The sequence below is a fragment of the Gymnodraco acuticeps genome, unplaced genomic scaffold (genome assembly GCF_902827175.1).
Source record: "Gymnodraco acuticeps unplaced genomic scaffold, fGymAcu1.1, whole genome shotgun sequence".
In the NCBI taxonomy this organism is placed as follows: domain Eukaryota; kingdom Metazoa; phylum Chordata; class Actinopteri; order Perciformes; family Bathydraconidae; genus Gymnodraco; species Gymnodraco acuticeps.
Window position 1 is genome coordinate 1139815 of NW_022990125.1, and position 19491 is coordinate 1159305.

Below are 19491 nucleotides of genomic sequence, written 5' to 3' on the forward strand. Positions count from 1 at the left end.
GCAACAGAGGAGGGATCCCTCTCCCAGGACGGACAGACGTGCAATAGATGCCGTGTGTAAATCGAAGAGATAATACATTTTACAGCATATAGACCGAATGTTAGGAAATGCATGTGTCTGTAATAAGAAGATGAATCAACGAGGATGTCAGCTACAATCCCGTGGAAGCCTTCAGGGAAGCAGCATGACGAGACCCAAGGCAGGACCGCAGAGACAGGTTCAGCCACGACCCGAAGTCCACGACTTAATCCAGAACTCAGGATAGAGGATCCAAGACACAGGACTACAGCAAGAGGATCAGCCTTGACTCCGGATATAAATATATCAACATGGAGTGGATGGATTGGCAAATGTGTCACATTGGTTTCCAGAGAATGAGCCGTGGATTCTATAGCATATTTTACAGAAAGTCGTGTTCATTTAGGATTTATTGTAAGAACTGTGGTTGTCCGTTCATGATTTTATCTAGTGCCATCATCATGTATTTTTTGTTTGCGTTATGTTGTCATTAGACAAAACGTATTTAGTTAAGTTAAGTGTTACTTAGAAAATGTTAGCATGCTAACACTTAAAACTTAGTTGATGGAAATGATATACAGTATGCTAAACATCAGCATGCTAAATGTAGCATTGCTCTTAAGTAAGGCTGAGTTCACTCCATTTAGCATTGCTAGATATTAGACCTTTGCTTCATAACTTGACTTGTATACTTACTAACTTTTTAGTTAAGGACAGAGATTTCAGAAGACTCTAGCAGAGGTGATTTAAAATGTCAAGAAAGACAATTGAGACACTGACTGAAAATAATAAATTCACATTTCTGATGATGACAAACTGCTCCCTCCTGTTGTGAGACTCGCACAAAGGCAGCGAGGTAGAATGTAAACTTGATATACTTGGACACAGCGTAACTGTTCAATCCCTGTGGGAAGACATTATTTAATTACTGTGCAATACATGATTTGCTTGTCAGTGTAATTCGATGAATCACTAACTGGAGTACAAACATGTATAATCCTCTGTACTTCAAAGTTCAAAGGATTTCCTGAAAACACACTCCTAGCTCACATCCTTTGTGAGCAGAGCTGAATGCAAAATGCTGACATGTACAGTATGTCAGCATCCCAGAGGAGAATAACTCGTTATATTCTTCTTCTACTTGTAAATTACTGCAGCCTCTAATAGTTAAATGAGTGTGCACACACAGCAGATGTCAAATCATATCACCATTTTTGTTTTTAACAGCAAATCCAATTTCAGATAACCTTTCAACAAATCAAAGGCAATATTTCCAAAAATAAGTTTGAAGAATAAGAAACTCAATCAGATCAGACGAACAAACCCCTCAGCTAAGCCAAACTTCACAGAACGCATTGATGAACGGTTAAATTATTATCCAAGTGGTCCAATGTAAACCTCCACCACAGTTTGCAGACTCAGTTGGTTCCACTTTGACCCACAACAATCACCGTAGTTGTGCATGCACACAGGTTTCTGTAAAATGGGGATTGTTATCGATATTTCAGAAGCACTCTAAATATGTAAATTCAGACAATCTGAATAAATTGTTGTCTTGTTAAAAAAAACAACTGTATATCTGACTGTTTGTTCCACTGGAGAACTCTCGGAAAACATTATTTTCTTTAAAGGGGTAATTACCCCATATCACAAAATGAACTATATGTTCCCCCAATCTATCGAGTTTGTTGTATTTATTGCAGGGATGTGTGCCTCCAACGTGAGACAATGCATTGCCATTCATGGCACTCAAACCAATCAAAAACTACAAGTAAAAAACATATGAAGAATCCTCTAGAATAAATTAAATCCTAACTCTTATCCGTCAAAAGACATAAATGAAGTGGCTGCCTCTGAAATTCCTTCACAAATAAACCAATATTTGTACGGCTAGATACACTACATCTGGATGTTATGGAAGAGGCGTCAGCAGATTTACAACTTATCTGAGAAGTTTGGAAAGAGTCTGTCTGCATTCAGAGCATTCAAGCTTGATGTTTAGTCAACATTTCACCCCTGAAATTAATTTCCCAATCACAATGCATGGTGTTTTCAAAGCTATTTGCAACTGCTCCAGAATTTACTGGATACAGCGCTCCCTTGCAAAGGAGCCTGAATCGCATCACTTAGTATTTTGCCAGTTTTTCCCTCCTTTCAGAAGACCCGCGTAATTCGCCATCTCAACAGCCTGCATGTGATTGCATGCCTATAAATAACAGGGATTGTATCGCTTATTTACCCCAAGTTATTTCTCACAAGTCTTTTGAAAAGCTTTTTGAAACCATTAAATTGAAGGATTAAGAAAGGATTAAGCCCAAGAATACTTCTGAGTGTATGTGTATAGGTGTATCTTGGATATATCTTCAATTAACCTTTGAAATTCAAAGCAAAAAGCCCTTGAGCTTTAACTTGTAAGTCTAAACTTGTTTTATTTGTCTATTCTACTCTTTGTTCCTTTAAAAAAAAAGAAAAGAAGAAGGGCCCTTTAGATAATATATAAAAGCTGCATGAGGCTGATCCAGGTAGCTGATTGCATGGGGTATGCCCCAGCGTTTACAGGACCCAAATCGGTATTAGGCGCTCAAATAGAAGGAAGGAGGTCTGAAGTGTGGTGTAGAAGATTAACTTGCGGTTAGTGAGAGGGCTTTATAGATCTACACTTTGATCAATCTGCCTGTCATTACACAGCAACACCGCGAGTATACTGGGGAAAGTGAGATAAGTCTGGGTTCAACCTTAAAGGCTCAGGTTGTTTCACTGAGATTGCTCTCACTAAAGGGGGAGTTGTAAGGCGCTTCTCCTCAATCTTATCAAAAAGGTAGATCAGTGTGTATTGATTTAAAGGCAGGTTTATGTTACAACACAACAAAACATTCGAATGATCGCTACATCTGCAATAACTAGTTAAATAGTGTAAGAATGTGCTGTTTTTATTCAAAAATTCTGTTGAATAGCTTTGTGGTTTGGAATAAAAATAGACCTTTGTGACATCAACTTGGGCTCTGGGAAGTGGTGATGGCCATTTAAGAGACCACACGATTCATAGTCAAGAAAATTATCACAACAATAACGTCTCCACTGTGTCCAGGGTGAAAAGAGGTTCTGCAACACAGACATTATCAGAGAAATAAATACCTTTTTGAACATTAAAGCATGTAAACATGTCACAGAAGAGGAACAAAATATAAGCATGAACCTCTTCAAAATTGACTGAGCACAATACAGAACATTATTTTGTCCAAACAACTAAGTCTACTGACCAATATGGTTCCAGTTTGACCCAACTGGCGCAAATAAACATTTGTGCTGGCCTTCAAGGTGCAAGAACCAACAACTGACTTTTGACTAGGGTTGGGTATCGTTTGAATTTCCACGATTCTGATTCCGATTCCGATTCTACTTTTCGATTCCGGTTCTTAACGGTTCTCAATTCCGATTCTTTGAGGGGCAGGGTAAAAAAATTGATTAAGTTCTTGTTGAGAAAAACAAGCATATCTGCCTTCTCAGGCATACCAGGAAGAAATGTTTGAACATTTTAAAGCAAAATGCTTCAATCTGGTGCACTTTAAGCAGAATTACTAGAGACTAGATCTAGGGGGTACAACTCTAAACACCCATATGAACAAGATCGGTTTACATTTGAATAATTAAATAAGTATGTGAGCATAACCAATAACCCATAGCCAATAACAAATACATGTAACGTATTTTATTTTTGTTGTTCATTCATATCTTATTTTACTATTTTATTTATGCATATTTTTTTATCTCCAGTTTAAAACGATATGTCTGGTTTACTGTCCTATAGTATACATTGGTATGATTTCAAACCTGTTTTATACCAATAATTATAAAGGAGTGCCTTGGAAATATGTGTTTACATAAATTGTGATCAAAACGTTTGAGACCCACTGAGATAACTTAGACTAAAGTGAACTATCTAAACACTAAGTTCTTTACCTCACTGAGCTGTAGTTATCAGCCTCAGTCTGACTGGAGAGGACTCTCCCTCCACATCATTGTAGAAACATCTTCTTCCGTTAGAGCAGCTAGCACCAGGTGCTAATAACAACAGCGCCGGTTCCAGTGCACCCTCCCTTTCTCCCTCGCTCCCTCGCATTTTGGCTGTGAGCTGCGGGCGCCAGATAAGCCAACATCCCCCATTTTCATCACTTACAGCGCCCATCATACAGGGCAAATGAAACGTGTAACCGGGGTGAAAAAGGGTGTTACATGTACTTAATTATGAATGTTGTTACATCAAGGACGAAAATTAGGATGAGCACCAACGGTCAAAACATTGTCAGCGCAGCGGCTCCACAGATCTGGCGCCCTAGGCGAACATCTATAATGCCAGTGCGACGGGGCGGCCCTGGTCTCAGGTTACACTGTAGGAAGTGTAGGTACAACGCTACATTTCCCGCTTCGCCGCAGTCATACAGTAGGCTACGGAGAGCGGCGAGAAACATTTCCTCAGGCATCGAAAAGCGGAACCGAAATTCACATTTCTAAATGATGCCCTTGGAATCGAAATGTTGGAACCGGTTCCGAACTGGAACCGGTTCTCGGTACCCAACCCTACTTTTGACTGCCATAAAGTCAGACATTTTAGAAAATGTTCATAAGTTCATTACAGCTCACAATAAGTTGAACAATGTGTCAGATATTTGTTCAAAGTAATGGACCCATTCATAACCACAAATGTCAACCTCATGGTGGGGGAAAAGCCAAGGGATCACTAAAGTGAATAGGATCCATCGACTGGGAACCATAAATGTCTGCACTAAAGTCGTGGGTCCTGCTGCACTCCATCTGACATTGGGGTTTTTCATTATTGATAGAATGGTACAGTTGTTATTGTCACAGAACTCTTATATAACTTATAATAACATGCTGCTGGGAAATCTGAGAAAAGCGCAGTGAAACATAATGGAAAGTAGATCAATATGACCACATCACACTGTGACAGCAGTAAAGTGTACAAGTTAACAACAATAATTATATAACTGTCATGGGCAGCATCACAAGTCATTTGATGATAGATGCAGTATTGCAGGCCAACCAGTCTCATGGCATTTCGTGTTCACCAACACCATTTTCCCCCTTTTTTTCGTATTGCACAGCACGATTTTAAAAGCAATGTATTTCTACTGGTAATGTGTTTCGTGCCTGCAGCACGTCTTTTCTCCGGTCGGGTCTTGGAAGACCGGAAGCTGTGTGGTTCATAAAAACATGTTCTTACTCAATATCAAGCCACAGTTATTGCTTTTATTTTAAATCGTATAATTTTGGACTTTTGTTGCCGTCTGTGAGGAAAATAAATGGGGCTCAGAGCCTCAGAATACTGAAATCTGTATTTTTAAATCTTTTTTTCCTTCTAATTTGTTATTCTTTTCAAAATAACACACTATTATTTACTCACCAATAACACACAATTATCCTTGCTTTTATTTATTGGTTTAATTCCATAATCTCTGGCTTTTTTGGCGTCCGTCAGGAGCTGAATTTCAAAATAAAAATAACCGGAAACAGACGTAGGCATTTCGAGCGATTACCCAAGATCCTCAGCTATGGTTTAAGCTCGCTTATTGGATGTTTTAGCCGCAATGCATGCTGGGATTTGGTGTTTATATTATATGAAATCCGGAAAACATTTTAAAAGAATAAAATAATACTTGGTTATGGGGGACTCCATGAGTTCAGAGGGAATTTGTCATTGTTTTTCCTCTGCCTTTATTTGACAGTTGCAAACTGCTGTTTCCAACCTTAAAAGTCTTGTGACCTTTTACAAGTGTTTACTAGTTTATCAGCAGTATAAAGGTCACCCGTTAAACCAACAGCGTGATGTTTTCAATAACCAATGATCACTCTTGTTTGGCTTATAACATTTGAAATGAAAGACACTAAAGTCTGTCCTTATCACCTCTCAGATGCAGTGGCGAGCCGTGACTTTTATACCTAGGCCCTTCCCTCGAAAAAAAAGAAGAGTTATTACGTCACACCATATACTTCAGCGGAATATCAAAACAACGGCCCGGGGTGCAAAACGCATCAATGACAGCGACCCTCTACCACACAAAACAACACCATTTATATACATGACACCTATCATGACAGGGCACCCACAGCCATGTAACAATTACAAATGAATTAAGTCGGCACGGCGGCCCACATTGAAAATGACTTAGGCCTACCTTTGATGATCAAATCACTTAAACACAAAGTCAATCCTCCTGTCCTTTTGGATGAAGCACTTGATGGCGGGGTCATGCAGCTGCTCCTTTGCCACTCCAGTTTATCATTGTAACTCAATCTTGAAAATGACTCGGTTAATAATTTCGCAACGATGTCATCACTATCACTGAAGTGAGCCATCATGAACGAACTTATGCTAATTATAAATCTATCGATCATAAATCTATCGATTAGATTTATGATTCGAAAATAATAAAAGTAGGGTAGACATGTGGATATTACCCGGCTGAACAAAACGTGCATTTATCTAACAGGTTCGTTTTCCACAGACCTTATTTCAAGCTATTTTCCAAAATCCTATGGAGAAATTCCATTGCTTTCTGTCGAGGGAATCCGAGCGCAGCTTACTTCCGGGTTTTAGGACGCGTCACTTGCAGAGACCTCACAGCGGGCGGAACTTGTCATCAAGTCCGCGAAAATAAAGCCCACCCATTTAGAGGGAAGATATGATTGGTCAATTGTACTGTCATTTGACATTACTCTCTCATTGAGTTACCTCATTGAGCCCTCTGTGAATGTAGAGAGGGACCAACAAGCTCTCCCGTCTTCACATAACTCGCAGAGACGGCATTTAACCCTTCACATTCCAACAGAAACTGAACAGGCAGATTCGAAGGATTTATTTATTTGGAAATGTTATTTTAAATACAATTAAATCAAGTTATTTTTGTAAAACTAATGAAAAATGTAACAACAAAAAAATATTTAAAAAATATTTTTAAATATTTTTTTTTTTTTAATGTTTTCAAATATTATTTTTTAGAATATCTTAGGGCCTCGCAGAGGGCCTAGAGGGCCCTGACGGCTCGCCACTGCTCAGATGTCTATGAATTACAATTAGTGACAGAAATGCAAAGATTACAGTTCCAAATATAGACATACATAAACATGTAAATATATGTGCAGAGTTGTGATGCAGAATCCTATTATTTCCTCACCAACACACTTAAATTAACTTATTGGACCCCTCGATCGAGAGCCATTGACTCACTGTATATAAAGCAGTTATATAATGTCATGTTTAAAGATACACCATTCGCAGAACTGAGAACTTGTGATATTTTCATTTAACAGAGTATTGAAGTGGGATTATAAATGACGGACCTTTTTTGCAGTCTTTAATCGGTTAAATTTGAGTATTTCTTTTGCTGCTGTTTTCTAACTAAATGCGTACCTTTTGGTAACGTTATAACCAGCGAAACCTGTTGTATAACTTCAGTATACTCCTCTTTTTGATTCATCCAGATGGATCTCAGAAGAATGGGAGCATTGCACCAAAACCTGCGGCAGCCTGGGCTTCCAGATCCGGACGGTCCGCTGTGTGCAGTTCCTCCACGAGGGCACCAACCGCTCCGTCCACAGCAAGTACTGCAGCGGGGAGAAGCCGGAGAGCCGGAGGCCCTGCAACAGGGTCTCCTGTCCGGCCCAGTGGAGGACCGGAGCCTGGTCAGAGGTGCAGTATCCATATGATTATTTTAAAGGTCCCCGATTATGCAAAAGGCACTTTTTAATGTCTTTAATACATAAATATGTGTCCCCGGTGTGTAAGGAGACTTACAAAGCGTCAGAAAAGAAAACCCTCTCTTTTTTCCTCCGTACCCAAAAAATAGTTTGAGCTGCATACTGTTACAGAAATAATCCTTGATGTGGTTTGGAACATGATATGGTGTTTAAGCACAGCAGCATTTAGCTGGGAATCTGATTCTCTCTGCAGCTCTGCTGCATGTGCGCTCCAAAGGGGGTGTGGCCCCGTAGCTACTGACCCAGAATCAGCACTTTTGTAACAGGGCTGAAATAGAGGGGTGTGAGGCATGGCTACAATGGGTGATCTGTTTGGTATTTTGATCTAAACACTTCAGAGACATGTTTTGTATAGATATGGCCCTATAATATATTGTGGTGAGCTTTAAAGGAGAACATTTCTTATGACTTTATATAGGGCTTGATTTGTGCAGCCGTTCACATCTCTGGAAGCTGAACGCTGTTATTCTGTCGTCTGGGCTTGTATAAATTAGCTACAACCTAATTTATCATCAATCTGTCGGATTGATTTCGTTTTTAATGACTAATACATTTTTGTGTGTATTCGTGTTGATGCAGTAGCAGCTTGTCTGATAATGACATGTAATTCTAAAGTTAAAAAATGAAGCAGATGCGTATGATATTTAATTTAAAGCAATGTCACATCTCATCTGGAAACATGCCATGCTAGCAGCGGATTTGTGTGGGTTCAGATCTTTTTTTCTTTTTTTAAATCATGGTTTGTCCCCATACTGGGAGAGAGCTCTTTATATGCATGCATTTAATTACTGTATGCACTGAGCTAGCCGTATTGTAAATGTAATTATTATAATGATGTTTAATTGTATTTTTATTTATCTATGAGTTACAATTAGATGCTTGTGAAATCAGACAATAATCACAAAGACTCATTTGGGCTACAGCTGTGAGGAATAAACAGACTAATTGTGTCCCTGACATTTTCATTCACCCACAGTTGGTGACCACAGCAGGAAATCAGTCTAAAAACAGCCACATTACTAATAACAAACAAAAAGCCAGTCATATCAAAAGAAAGATCAACCAAAGCCAGTTTCATGCTGCCTTGCTTTCATCTTTCCAACGATCACCCGCTAAGATTCAGTTGATGGTTTACTCATTACTAAATGCCTGCTTTATTTAAAGTGGTCATTTTTAACGTTTCAATGTTTGATTGGCAACTAATTACTGATAGCAACAGCAAAAACTGCGAGTAGCAAAACAAACTATTATTGTTTTAAAATATGCGGGGAAACATTTTCAAGCTTACTGACAAACCTTACATTTCTATGATTAGATCCTAAAACATCAACTTTAACCGGTTAAATGCATTTAATGCGAAGCTGCAGCAGTAAGAAATGTTTGCATATTTTCTGGCAATGTTGCCAAGTCACCCAAATTATAAAACTGCTTATGAATATATGATATATGAGTGAATATTGCAATACTTCTAATAGCATATATAACAACTGTGTCTCCTCATTTTGGAGATTGATAGTGAATTTTTTTGATTAAGTAAAAAACATGTTGTTATCTTATTAAGTTCACAAATTGCTTGTAATAAACTAGTTTGTACAGCGTGTTGACACATCACTTCCTACAAATACAATTTATATTTTTAACGACATTTTTTGAGTGTTTTTCTATTGTTGGAAGACAAATCCTTGTACTGTAAGTATGTTAAAATCATTTATGATGGATACAAATCCCTCATGATCCTGAATCCTGATCATCTTTCAGCTGATTTAAACATTAGCAGTCACCAACTTTATGCTAATCCTTTTTGTATTCATCATCATCCAAAAATGACAAGTAATAATGGATTATGATGGACAAAGGAAATCAACGCAACACTGTCTGTTGGAACTTCTAATCTCCTCAGAGTGGATAATAGTACAGCAGAGTTGTAAGAAATGTTGTAAAAAGTATTTTTGAAGAGCTGGTGCGCATTCAAAGATAGTGTAATTGATGGCTAAGTTTAATATATTTTTTAAATAATTGTTTTTCCTGGCAACAAAAAAGAAAAAACAACGACAAAACAGCAAAATATGGATCGGCATCTGCTAAATTGTAACTCTAAATATCAGAATAAGCTGAAAATATGACATTGGTGCATCCCTCAAAAATGCAATACAAATTAGGGGCTCTAATCCAATTTGATCTTTCGTCAAATGTAGAGGAAAAGAATCAAAGTAAAGTTGAGCTTCCCCTTGCTTCTTACACAAACTCTTCAGCCAAGTTCGGAAAAACCATCCAGACACAGGAACCTGCTGTGTAAAGTAAATCAACCCACAGCAGTGAGAGCTTCCTGTTATCCAGGACACAAACGGTGTTGCTGTGTACCTGTGAAAACAGACTGAAGAGGGGGATAGAGGAAATGTGTCCATGCTGATATTTTCTGCCGGCTCAGCTGGCAGCGGCGAATTTAGTTTGTACTCTAGGTGGATATTGAACTTCGAGTGGGCTTGTTACCCAGCCAGTTATCCTAACATTTACTTCTGCCTCAACTAGAAAAGTGGAATCCTTTTGCTGCAATATCTCTGAGTGTGTTTGCAATCTTCCACAGTGCTCTGTGACCTGTGGGGAGGGGTTGGAGAGGCGTCTGGTCTCTTGCCGGATCGGAGATCAATGTAACGGAGAAAGACCTGAAAATGTGAGAACGTGCAGACCAGGACCCTGCCACGGTAAGCATGTTTTTCATAAAAAACTAAAGGAAAACAAATACCTACTCCAGACAAACCCCCACAACACTATTTCAATGTTACAGTATGGTTCAACATTTCAGCACTTTTTGCGTTCTTGAATAACAAATCCTTCGAGCAAGTCCTCAAAAATAATCTACATGTCATTTCCTTCCTAAAGCTATTTTGTGTCACAACCTTCCAGGCAGCCGTTGGTACCCGATAACAAGTAATGCAATTCATGTCAATGAACGTTAAGTGTGTATTTATTTATTTTAATGTGCCATTATTGTCGGGTGGTAAATACAGTTTTGAAAAATGTCTGCCCTTCACCCCACAAACAAAACTGCTGAATTTCTCAACTCTAGCAGGTTTAAAGAGTCAAACATTTCTATTAGAGATGAATAGAAAAACTGCTGCCTGGAAGAAAGGAACATAACACTTAAAAACAGCCTGGTTTGCAGAATAGTCATTATTACAGTACATACTTGTAGTGAGTGGATTTAAATGGTCTTTTTCTATATTAGGATCCCCGATAGCACTAGCATGAACATTGGCTATTCGTCCTGGGGGCCTACACAGTCAAACACAAATGTCCACACTAGCCACACAAACGCAACAAACTTAGACACACAAAATAAAAAATGTAAACTACTCATTATGCAGATTGGCCCATTTCAGAACAATATAAATGATATGTTTTTATTATAATTATTGGTCATTAAAGTGTTATCAAAGCTGGCAAAGGTGCAGCTAGTTGTAATGACTTTGTATACTGCAGCTTGTGAATTAACTCCAGGTTTGACTAAAGTCTTAATTAAGGGTTCATTATATTTCACATCATTAATCCAAATATGTTAAGTAACTAAAGGTATTAAATAAATGTAGTGGATACAGTACTTGAGTAAATGTACTTAGTTCCTTCCCACCTCTGGTGAGGACAGTCAGCTTGGTAAATTGTTGATGTTGGACTTCAGCACAATAGAGGGAGTAAACACACACAGGAATCCTAAAATGGAATTAAATATGGCATTTTGCTTTCAGTGCAACTTGGGTTACTGTTTAGTAAAAATAACATAGTCTTGCTTTAACTGCCAATCATTATTCTAAAACCTTTACTAGCATTTATTTTTGAAAAACAGCATCTTTTATCGATAGTCGAGTATGTCCGTATTTTCAAACCTATGAAAATCACTTTTTAAAACTCTTTCCTGTAAACATCCATTGCCTAGTGGATTTTCAGCAGAGGATGAAGATACAAATAACACAGGCTCCTTCAAACGTGGTGTGTTCAGATTATTTTTCGATAAAACCCCCTCTCCCTTACTTAGTATCCTATAGTATTTGTATGCGCATAAACATATAAAGGTATATAATGTAATGGGGGACAGCTAAAAAGAAGATTGAGTGACAAAAGGTCAGGAAGATGTTTCAATATGCTCACTAAAACATGTTCATAGTTTACAGTTTTCTAACAAAAAAGCAAAATATCATCCACTGCGTATGAATCCTTTGGCGCAAAATGAAAGTAAGAGTATCTTTGTGTTTTTATGTCTGCAAGAAAGTTTACCTCAGACGCTCCCTTGAGGGAATAATGAAGTCTTTTGAAGTCTTCCAAGATATTCTCTGAGCTCTTTCGGCAATGTTTTTAATTTCATTGAATATTTGATGTGGTAAATATCTCCTCTACTTCTTTTGTGTTTTGCATTCATACTGGAGTGTCGGATTTGTGCCTCTAACTCAGTCAGCTTTACATTTGAATTACCCTTAAAATCAAACAAAAATAAATGATTTTAGTAATCCCCTACTAGTTGATTGCGGATAATAAGCCATCATTACAGGTGATAACATGTCTTCATTTTATTCAGACCGTTAGAAAAGTCTTTGAGGATTCTGGAAATATCTTACAAAATCAATAAGCATATAAGTAACAGCATCAGGTATTTATGTTATGTATGCTTAATTAAGTGTAACCCCTTAATCAGTGCAAAGGTCAAAAAAGCTTTACTAAAATACAAAATGTAATTTAAAAAAAGACGATACAACAGTTAGAAGAACAAACAATGTAACATTATGTGAAAGCAAGATTTGTATGCCTTTTATATAATAAAGTAGGTCTTGGTGCTGTATGAATACTGTGAACATATCGAAACCCTAAAAAATGTTCAAGCTTAAAAATACACCTGATTGTCACCCAACATTGAACCTGAAATGGAGCGCACCTTCATTCTGATCACTAATGTATGGTGGTGTGTATCTGAGAGGCAGCTGCTGTGAATCAGACTTCATTGGAATGAGCTTCATACTGTTGATGAAATGTTCTACGGTTGTGTCATGGCCTAAACACTTATCTGTCAGACTCTCATAGTTAAAACAATGAATAAGGGATCTGTAATGCACCCACTTACTCTCAGCCTGTTGGATCTCTTTCCATGGCCATCTCTCACAGCTTCTCGGGGCTGTGTGAAGTGCTCACACTGTTTGCTTTATGCTTCCTTCAGATGAGCCATGTAATGGAGACAAATCCATCTTCTGCCAAATGGAGGTCCTAGCACGCTACTGCTCTATTCCAGGCTACAACAAACTGTGCTGCGACTCGTGCACCAGACGCGGTGGAGCCCTCTTCCCGGAAGCGGCTGAGACGGAGGATCATGTCCGCTTCGGCTCAGCCTCCCAGCTGCTGGAGACATTAACGGCCTCTGCAGCGGCCAACGGCACTCTGCGAGGAAAACAAGGACCAGGCAAGGGATCCAGCACCTCAGTCAATGCTGTGAAACACGCCACCACCCCTGCCCAACTTAAGAAAACCCTGTTGAAGATCGCTACCACAGCACGGCGGGTACCACCACACATGGCTCTCACTGGCAGGAAGCTGCCCGCTATGGCACCATCTCCCCTGGCTGATTCCACACAGGGTCAAAGGTCGGGCAGCGTGACAGATAGCGAGTGGCCTACAGCGTATTCTGAAGTAGAGAGATGAAAGAAACGCCCCTTTCCCGTCAGGACTTTCAATAATGTACTGCAGATTATCCAGCTTCAACCTGAGTCTTCTCACGCCAAAAACACCACAGAGAGAAACGCAGAGAAAGAAAGAAAAAGTGCTGGTTCACTTTGTTGTTAAGAATTTCCATTCCTTTATGCCCCTCGTATTGACTTTTAATATATAATCTTCCAGGTAGCTCCCAGAGTATATTATTACTTAAATTGAGTTTCCTTGATTTCATTCATTTAATTGAGAGGAGTAAATATTACAATAAATTCAAATTTAAAGGGGCCGCAAGGGAAATGTCATTCCATGTGAAAAGATCAAGGAAACAAAGTGTTGGTAGTTAATAGTGAATAATTTCAGGGATACAAAATAGCCAAAGGATATATTATTATTCATTTAATTGACTCCAGACTAACAGTATATATAACAAAGAAATTGTGGTTTAATTCCAATTGAACCCTTTTACCCATCTGAGTATTGAAGCTTTTATTTAAAGTCAGGTGAAAGGTATGGGCGAAGGTGTCCATATTCCCCCTCTGGCTGCTCTTTTCTCTGGTCATTTAATGAATCAGGGCCCCTGTGTCTGCAGAGCCTCGCAGCCTCCAGAACATCTTCAGCAGACAGCAGAGAGAAAATGTCAATAGGTGCAATAATTGCAGCTGATTCAATTTGTGAAGATGTATGCACACTGCAGAAAGACAACTCAGTACAGGAATAAAACAGAAATACATGTTGCACTTGTTACAAAAAACAACACGGCTCGAGTGCAAATTGTTACATTCACCATTTTGTTATTCCTAAAGTTTATCCCAGATGCTTTTCGTTTGATTAACATTGCATTACAGCAAGTTTCGACTAATTAAACGCCACCATTTCAAATCTCTGATCCCTCACCTTGGATGGGAGGTTTTATTTGCTATTAATTAATCTAACAAATGATATGCAATGTAATGTAATTTAAAGTTGCAGTTGATGGAAACAGAGATGTAAAATGGTAATTCTGATGCAGCTGAAAATGTACTTGAACGTTACAAACTACCAATTTCTTGCCAAAAAATGTAAGTGTGAAGCTTGACTTACGGAGAACCCACATGTCCTAGTATGTGAGAAGTCACTGCATTTTATAAAATTAAACACTAGTCTTTATATGGCCACAAATGCAAAGTGGCACAACCATTGGAAATGGTTGAAGTTGTATAGATTTTTTTTTATATAGATCCAGCAATGTCAGTTAAATGGAGCTCTACAGTTTCTATTGAAATGGGTATTTATAAAGGATGCTGTAAATACTGTGTATGCAAATATCAGTATTATTTTTAAGAAGCTGAGGACACTTTCAAAAAACATTTTAATCAATTATAAAAGCATTTATGTTACAACAACAGTGTTACAAGGACATAAACAACTATTTTACCCTGTATGTGAATGCCAAGTTCTCTGGGGGGAATGTTTCTATGACAATAGTTCAACAAAACTCTTAGCTTAGCTTATTTTAGCTTAGCGTAACAAATGGAAGCATGGGGAAACAGCTAGTTCTGCTTCCAAACTTCTTAAGCTCAATTTTGACATGTCCTATCTTTGCTTAATTAATCAGAAAAAGTGTAGAAAACAAAACAAAAGGATTTTGGTTAACATTGAGCCAGGCTGTTTTCTATTTGTTTCTCGTCTATGCTAGGCTAAGCTAATCATCTTCTGGCTGCCAGTTCATCTTAACTGTGCAGACCCAAGTGTGGTATGAACTTCTCCTCTTATTTTTGGTGAGAAAGCAAATAACTAAATTTCTGAGAATATCAAATGTTTCCATCCATCCATTTGACCTTTTCGCTAAATTAGAAGTTTGTTTACTGCTAGCCATAGACCCTTTTCGACTCTCTGTTTTGCCCTCCTTGTGAAATTGTGTGCCCAGACATATCAAAGAAGGGAACATATTTAACAAGTGTTCTCAATAGTGTATGTTCAATACAGCAGTGTCTTGCTCAGCCAGAACAGATTGAAAATGGAGGCAAAAAACAACACCATGCAACTGAGAAGATGGGACAATGGAAAAGCAAACACACAACTTGAAATTGATAATTGGTTTTGGCTTTTTTTGGATTATTTTATACAATGACATAAACTGTTGATTTTGTATTCCCTTAAAGCTACATTAAGCGTGTTTTGACCACTAGGGGGCATAAAGCCTCCCAAACAAACTACCAGTTAGCATATTTACACATCCAGCAGAGTTAGCTTGATTAGCAACACATTGAAACATCTTTGTTCACCTGATTAATTAAAATCCAAAACTCACTCTTCAGTACTTGCTCTCATGGCCGGCCCTCGGCATAGGCAGTATAGGCGAATTATAAGGGCGCATCAACCCATAGGGGAAGCCGAAAATTGGGGAGAAAAAAAGTTAGAAATTTAAAAAAAATATATTATTTTTTAGATTGCATAACACCACAATTTCCCGATTTTGGATCAACAAATTACATCTTATTATCTTATAGTAACATAACTACGCCTATATTGCGTACAGCGCCGATAAACTATGGCACACCCCCCCCCCCAAATCAAGTTGAACTGCCCCAGTAAAAACCAGAGGTTTATGTGAAATAATGGTTTTAAATAATGGTTTTAAATTTGTGTTAATTTAAAATAAATAAAACTCCCAAAAAATGTACACAGCTTCTGTGTGCTTTTATTAACATTGGAATTTACTGTGTAAGCGGCCGCGGAGGGGAGAGCTTTAGAGAGCTCTCTCCTGAAAGACTGAGCGGCTCTGATAACCTCAGCTAAAAATAAGACGATAGGTGAAAAACAAGTATAAAATACTATATGACAGTACAAAAAAGTTGTTATTAATAAACAACAATACAGTTTAAAAGGGGAGTGATTTGTAAAATATCCATAAATAAAAAGAAAATCTGTTTACAGTTCTGTTTCATATGGGTGTTGAGAGATGTATCCATAGATTTCCTAATGTTGCTCTCAAAGTGCACCAGATTGATGCTTTTAACTTCAATATTAAAAAAAAAAGTCTTCTCGGGGGTGCATGCCCCCGGACCCCCTAGAGGAGGTGAGGTCCCCCCAACCCCCCCCCCCCCCACTTAAATCATGTTTAAATGGATAGGAAACTAAATACAGTTACAGTCTTTCTGTTTTGGTGGTCATGCCACAACCGTGCACGCGCGAGTCATAGTAAGTGTAAGTGTCTGCATTTGGGGGGGGGGGGGCGCCAGCTAAAATCTTGCCTAGGGCAGCAAATTGGTCAGGGCCGGCCCTGCTTGCTCTGTTTTGGTCTCGACCAACTCCCAAGTGAAATCTGCTTCTTGACCGATTGTTCACGTTTTGGTGCTAACAAACACATCTTTTTTTATCTGGGAGTTGTTAAAGAACTATCATTCTATAAACCGTGGGGGGCTGCAGGTCTTCATTCTCAGCTGCTTCATGTCTTTACACACATGACACAATCATTTGATCCATTTTTATTTTATTTAATATAAAAAAACGTGCTTAATGGAGCTTTAAGATCGTCACAACCAACTAGTCAAAACAAGGTGTATTTCACATGTTGTGTTTGCATGAACAAAGCCTCATTGTAAGCACAATATGCTAAAAATGTTTTTGCTGTATGTGGAACATGCCCCCCCTCCCCCAACTTATTTACAGAATGGCTTTTTTATGGTGAAAAATGGTTCAGGAGAGAGGAAGCTATTTATTTAAAAAAGAAAAAAAAGGATTTATTTACAACCACAATGCATCTGACTGCAATAGCAAAGACACAGTTGTGTTTTCAGCAAATGAACAACTATTCACACTCACCCCTGTGTGCCAATGTGTAGTACATGTATATAGCATTCAGTACGTAAGTATTTATTGAAAGTAAAAGGGCTCTGCTTTGTTTTTACAATATGTGCAGTGCCGGCTGGTCAATAAGCTGCAGCAGATAAACCATTGAATCACTTCTAATGACCATTTTTCATCCGCATTTTCATGGATTTCAATGGATTTCAACTTTTTTTTAAAACATGATAGAATATAAATGACATTGTTTTTTGCAAACAATTAGATGTAAATATACATGCTCAATTTTGAGATGTTTTACTTGTTAAGAAAGCTGTCTTTTCACAGCTGTTTTGTTGAAGTTGTTAACAGAGCTGTTACATCACAGCAACATGTACTGACCAGACAAATGCTTTATTTTAACCAATAAAACATTAATAGTACCAGTAACAAGTAAAGTATTTTGTATGCTGTAACTGTTTGTAGTTGTCAGTATTGTCTAGCCATTTGCCATTTTGCCCCCTTGTTCTTTCGATTGCTGCCTATACAACATTGCTGCTAATGTTACGCAGAGCTTGTAATGATAAATAGTTGTAGATGTTACATTGACAATCCCTGAGCCTCAGACAGATATTACTGCATAGGATTCTCCATGTACTCTAACGATAGCCCCTGTGCTACCTGTGCATTGAAGTATTAGCCTACGATTGTCATGACTGTCAGTCACTCTCTGCTCTATTTGCTTTTCTCTGTATTTGTGTAGATTGAAGTGTACACTACTGATGCTGTTTGTTGTATTGGGGAGCACATAGCAATAAAAGACATGATTAACTTCTCTGATTGCCTGCTGTCAGGATTTCTACATCACCATTTCTGCATCAGTGAGGACCGGTATTGAAGTTTTTAAGAAACTAATCTTGTAAATCATAATCATTTATGATCATTTAAAATTACAATTATATCAATGAATGTATGTAATCTTCTGCCACTAGGGATCTTTTTATCCAAACAATCACAATTTATAATTTGGTGGCGTTGTGAAGTAGTGTGGGATCATGGGGGAGGATGTCTTCAACACCATTTCTGTCAGATTCTCCTGGTTAGGGTTTCTTCAGTTTCATATTCCAGCAGGACTTTACCAAGAGCCGAATTATCTGCAGCAGTCTCGTCCTACAAAACAAACACACATTGTGAGCAACCCCGTTAAAACATTGGATGAAGCAGTTAAAAATGTGTGATTATGCAGCTCCTCAGAGGGACTGCGGACAAGATGGGCACGGCAACTTTTTTTTACCGGAGGCCAAATTATCCGCAGCAGTCTGATCCTCTTCAAAACAAACGTTTACTGTGAGTTAAACTTAAAAACACTGAATAAAGCAGTTTCACGTCAATAATCTGTCTTGTTTAAGTAGGACAGGATGGAGGGGCTAGGAGATAAGGGCTACATTTTAAAGCTTCTTTCATAATTTAAGATACAGACGTCCAATCACTACAATCCTTCATCAGGTTCAAATAAATAGGAAAAACTCCTTGACGATGTACAATTGTCATAGAAGTGTGACTTAAAACATGACATAACATACAGTACACATACATAACATTTAACGTTACATAAATGTTGTGCGGACCAAACATAAAAAAAGGAAGATGTTTTATCAGTAGTCCTTAGAGATATCCGATTGATTTATTGTGACAGACTTTAAAGTAACACACTGTTTCGTCTGAAAAGGCTAAATGAAAGACATCCTCACTTACAGCATGATAGTAAGCACTGGGTTGCAAGCTTAAACCTAATTTCCGGTTGAACTATAAACAGTTGGGCCCGGATAATTGATTTCTGGGGAAATGAATTAAAAGACATTACAGTTTTTCTCGATTGCTAACACACTAAAATTATATATAAAGCACAATTATTTTAACTGACACTCAAAGAGCAAAACATCGGCTCAAATCTCCAAAACTCTAAACACGTTTTCAGCTTTTCACAAAATTTGCAAATCAACATAGCACTTTTTGCAAACCACTGCACACGTTTCTCCACGTAAGACACATTCTCATTCTCCTGTTGTTCATTGATAAGCCTGAAACATGCACTTGTCAAGGTTCAGAGGCACATTTAGCAAATATGGCAGTAGCCATCGATCATCTTAAGATAAGATAAGATAAAATATACTTTATTGATCCCAAGTTGGAAAATGTTTTTGTTACAGCAGCAAGTACTACTTTGTTCTACTCCACTACAAT

At 38.1% G+C, this 19491-nt stretch overlaps 1 protein-coding gene across 1 annotated transcript in view; it reads left to right on the forward strand.

Annotated features, from left to right (window-relative positions):
* The window catches only part of adamts3 (ADAM metallopeptidase with thrombospondin type 1 motif, 3), a 225536-nt gene extending 209785 nt beyond the window's left edge, over positions 1–15751 (forward strand). Inside the window, 3 exon segments of the mRNA XM_034216683.1 lie at positions 7519–7726; positions 10379–10496; positions 12995–15751. Of these exon segments, the coding sequence (XP_034072574.1) occupies positions 7519–7726; positions 10379–10496; positions 12995–13473 (805 nt within the window). The 3' untranslated portion in view covers positions 13474–15751.
* Positions 15752–19491: the final 3740 nt, after the last annotated feature.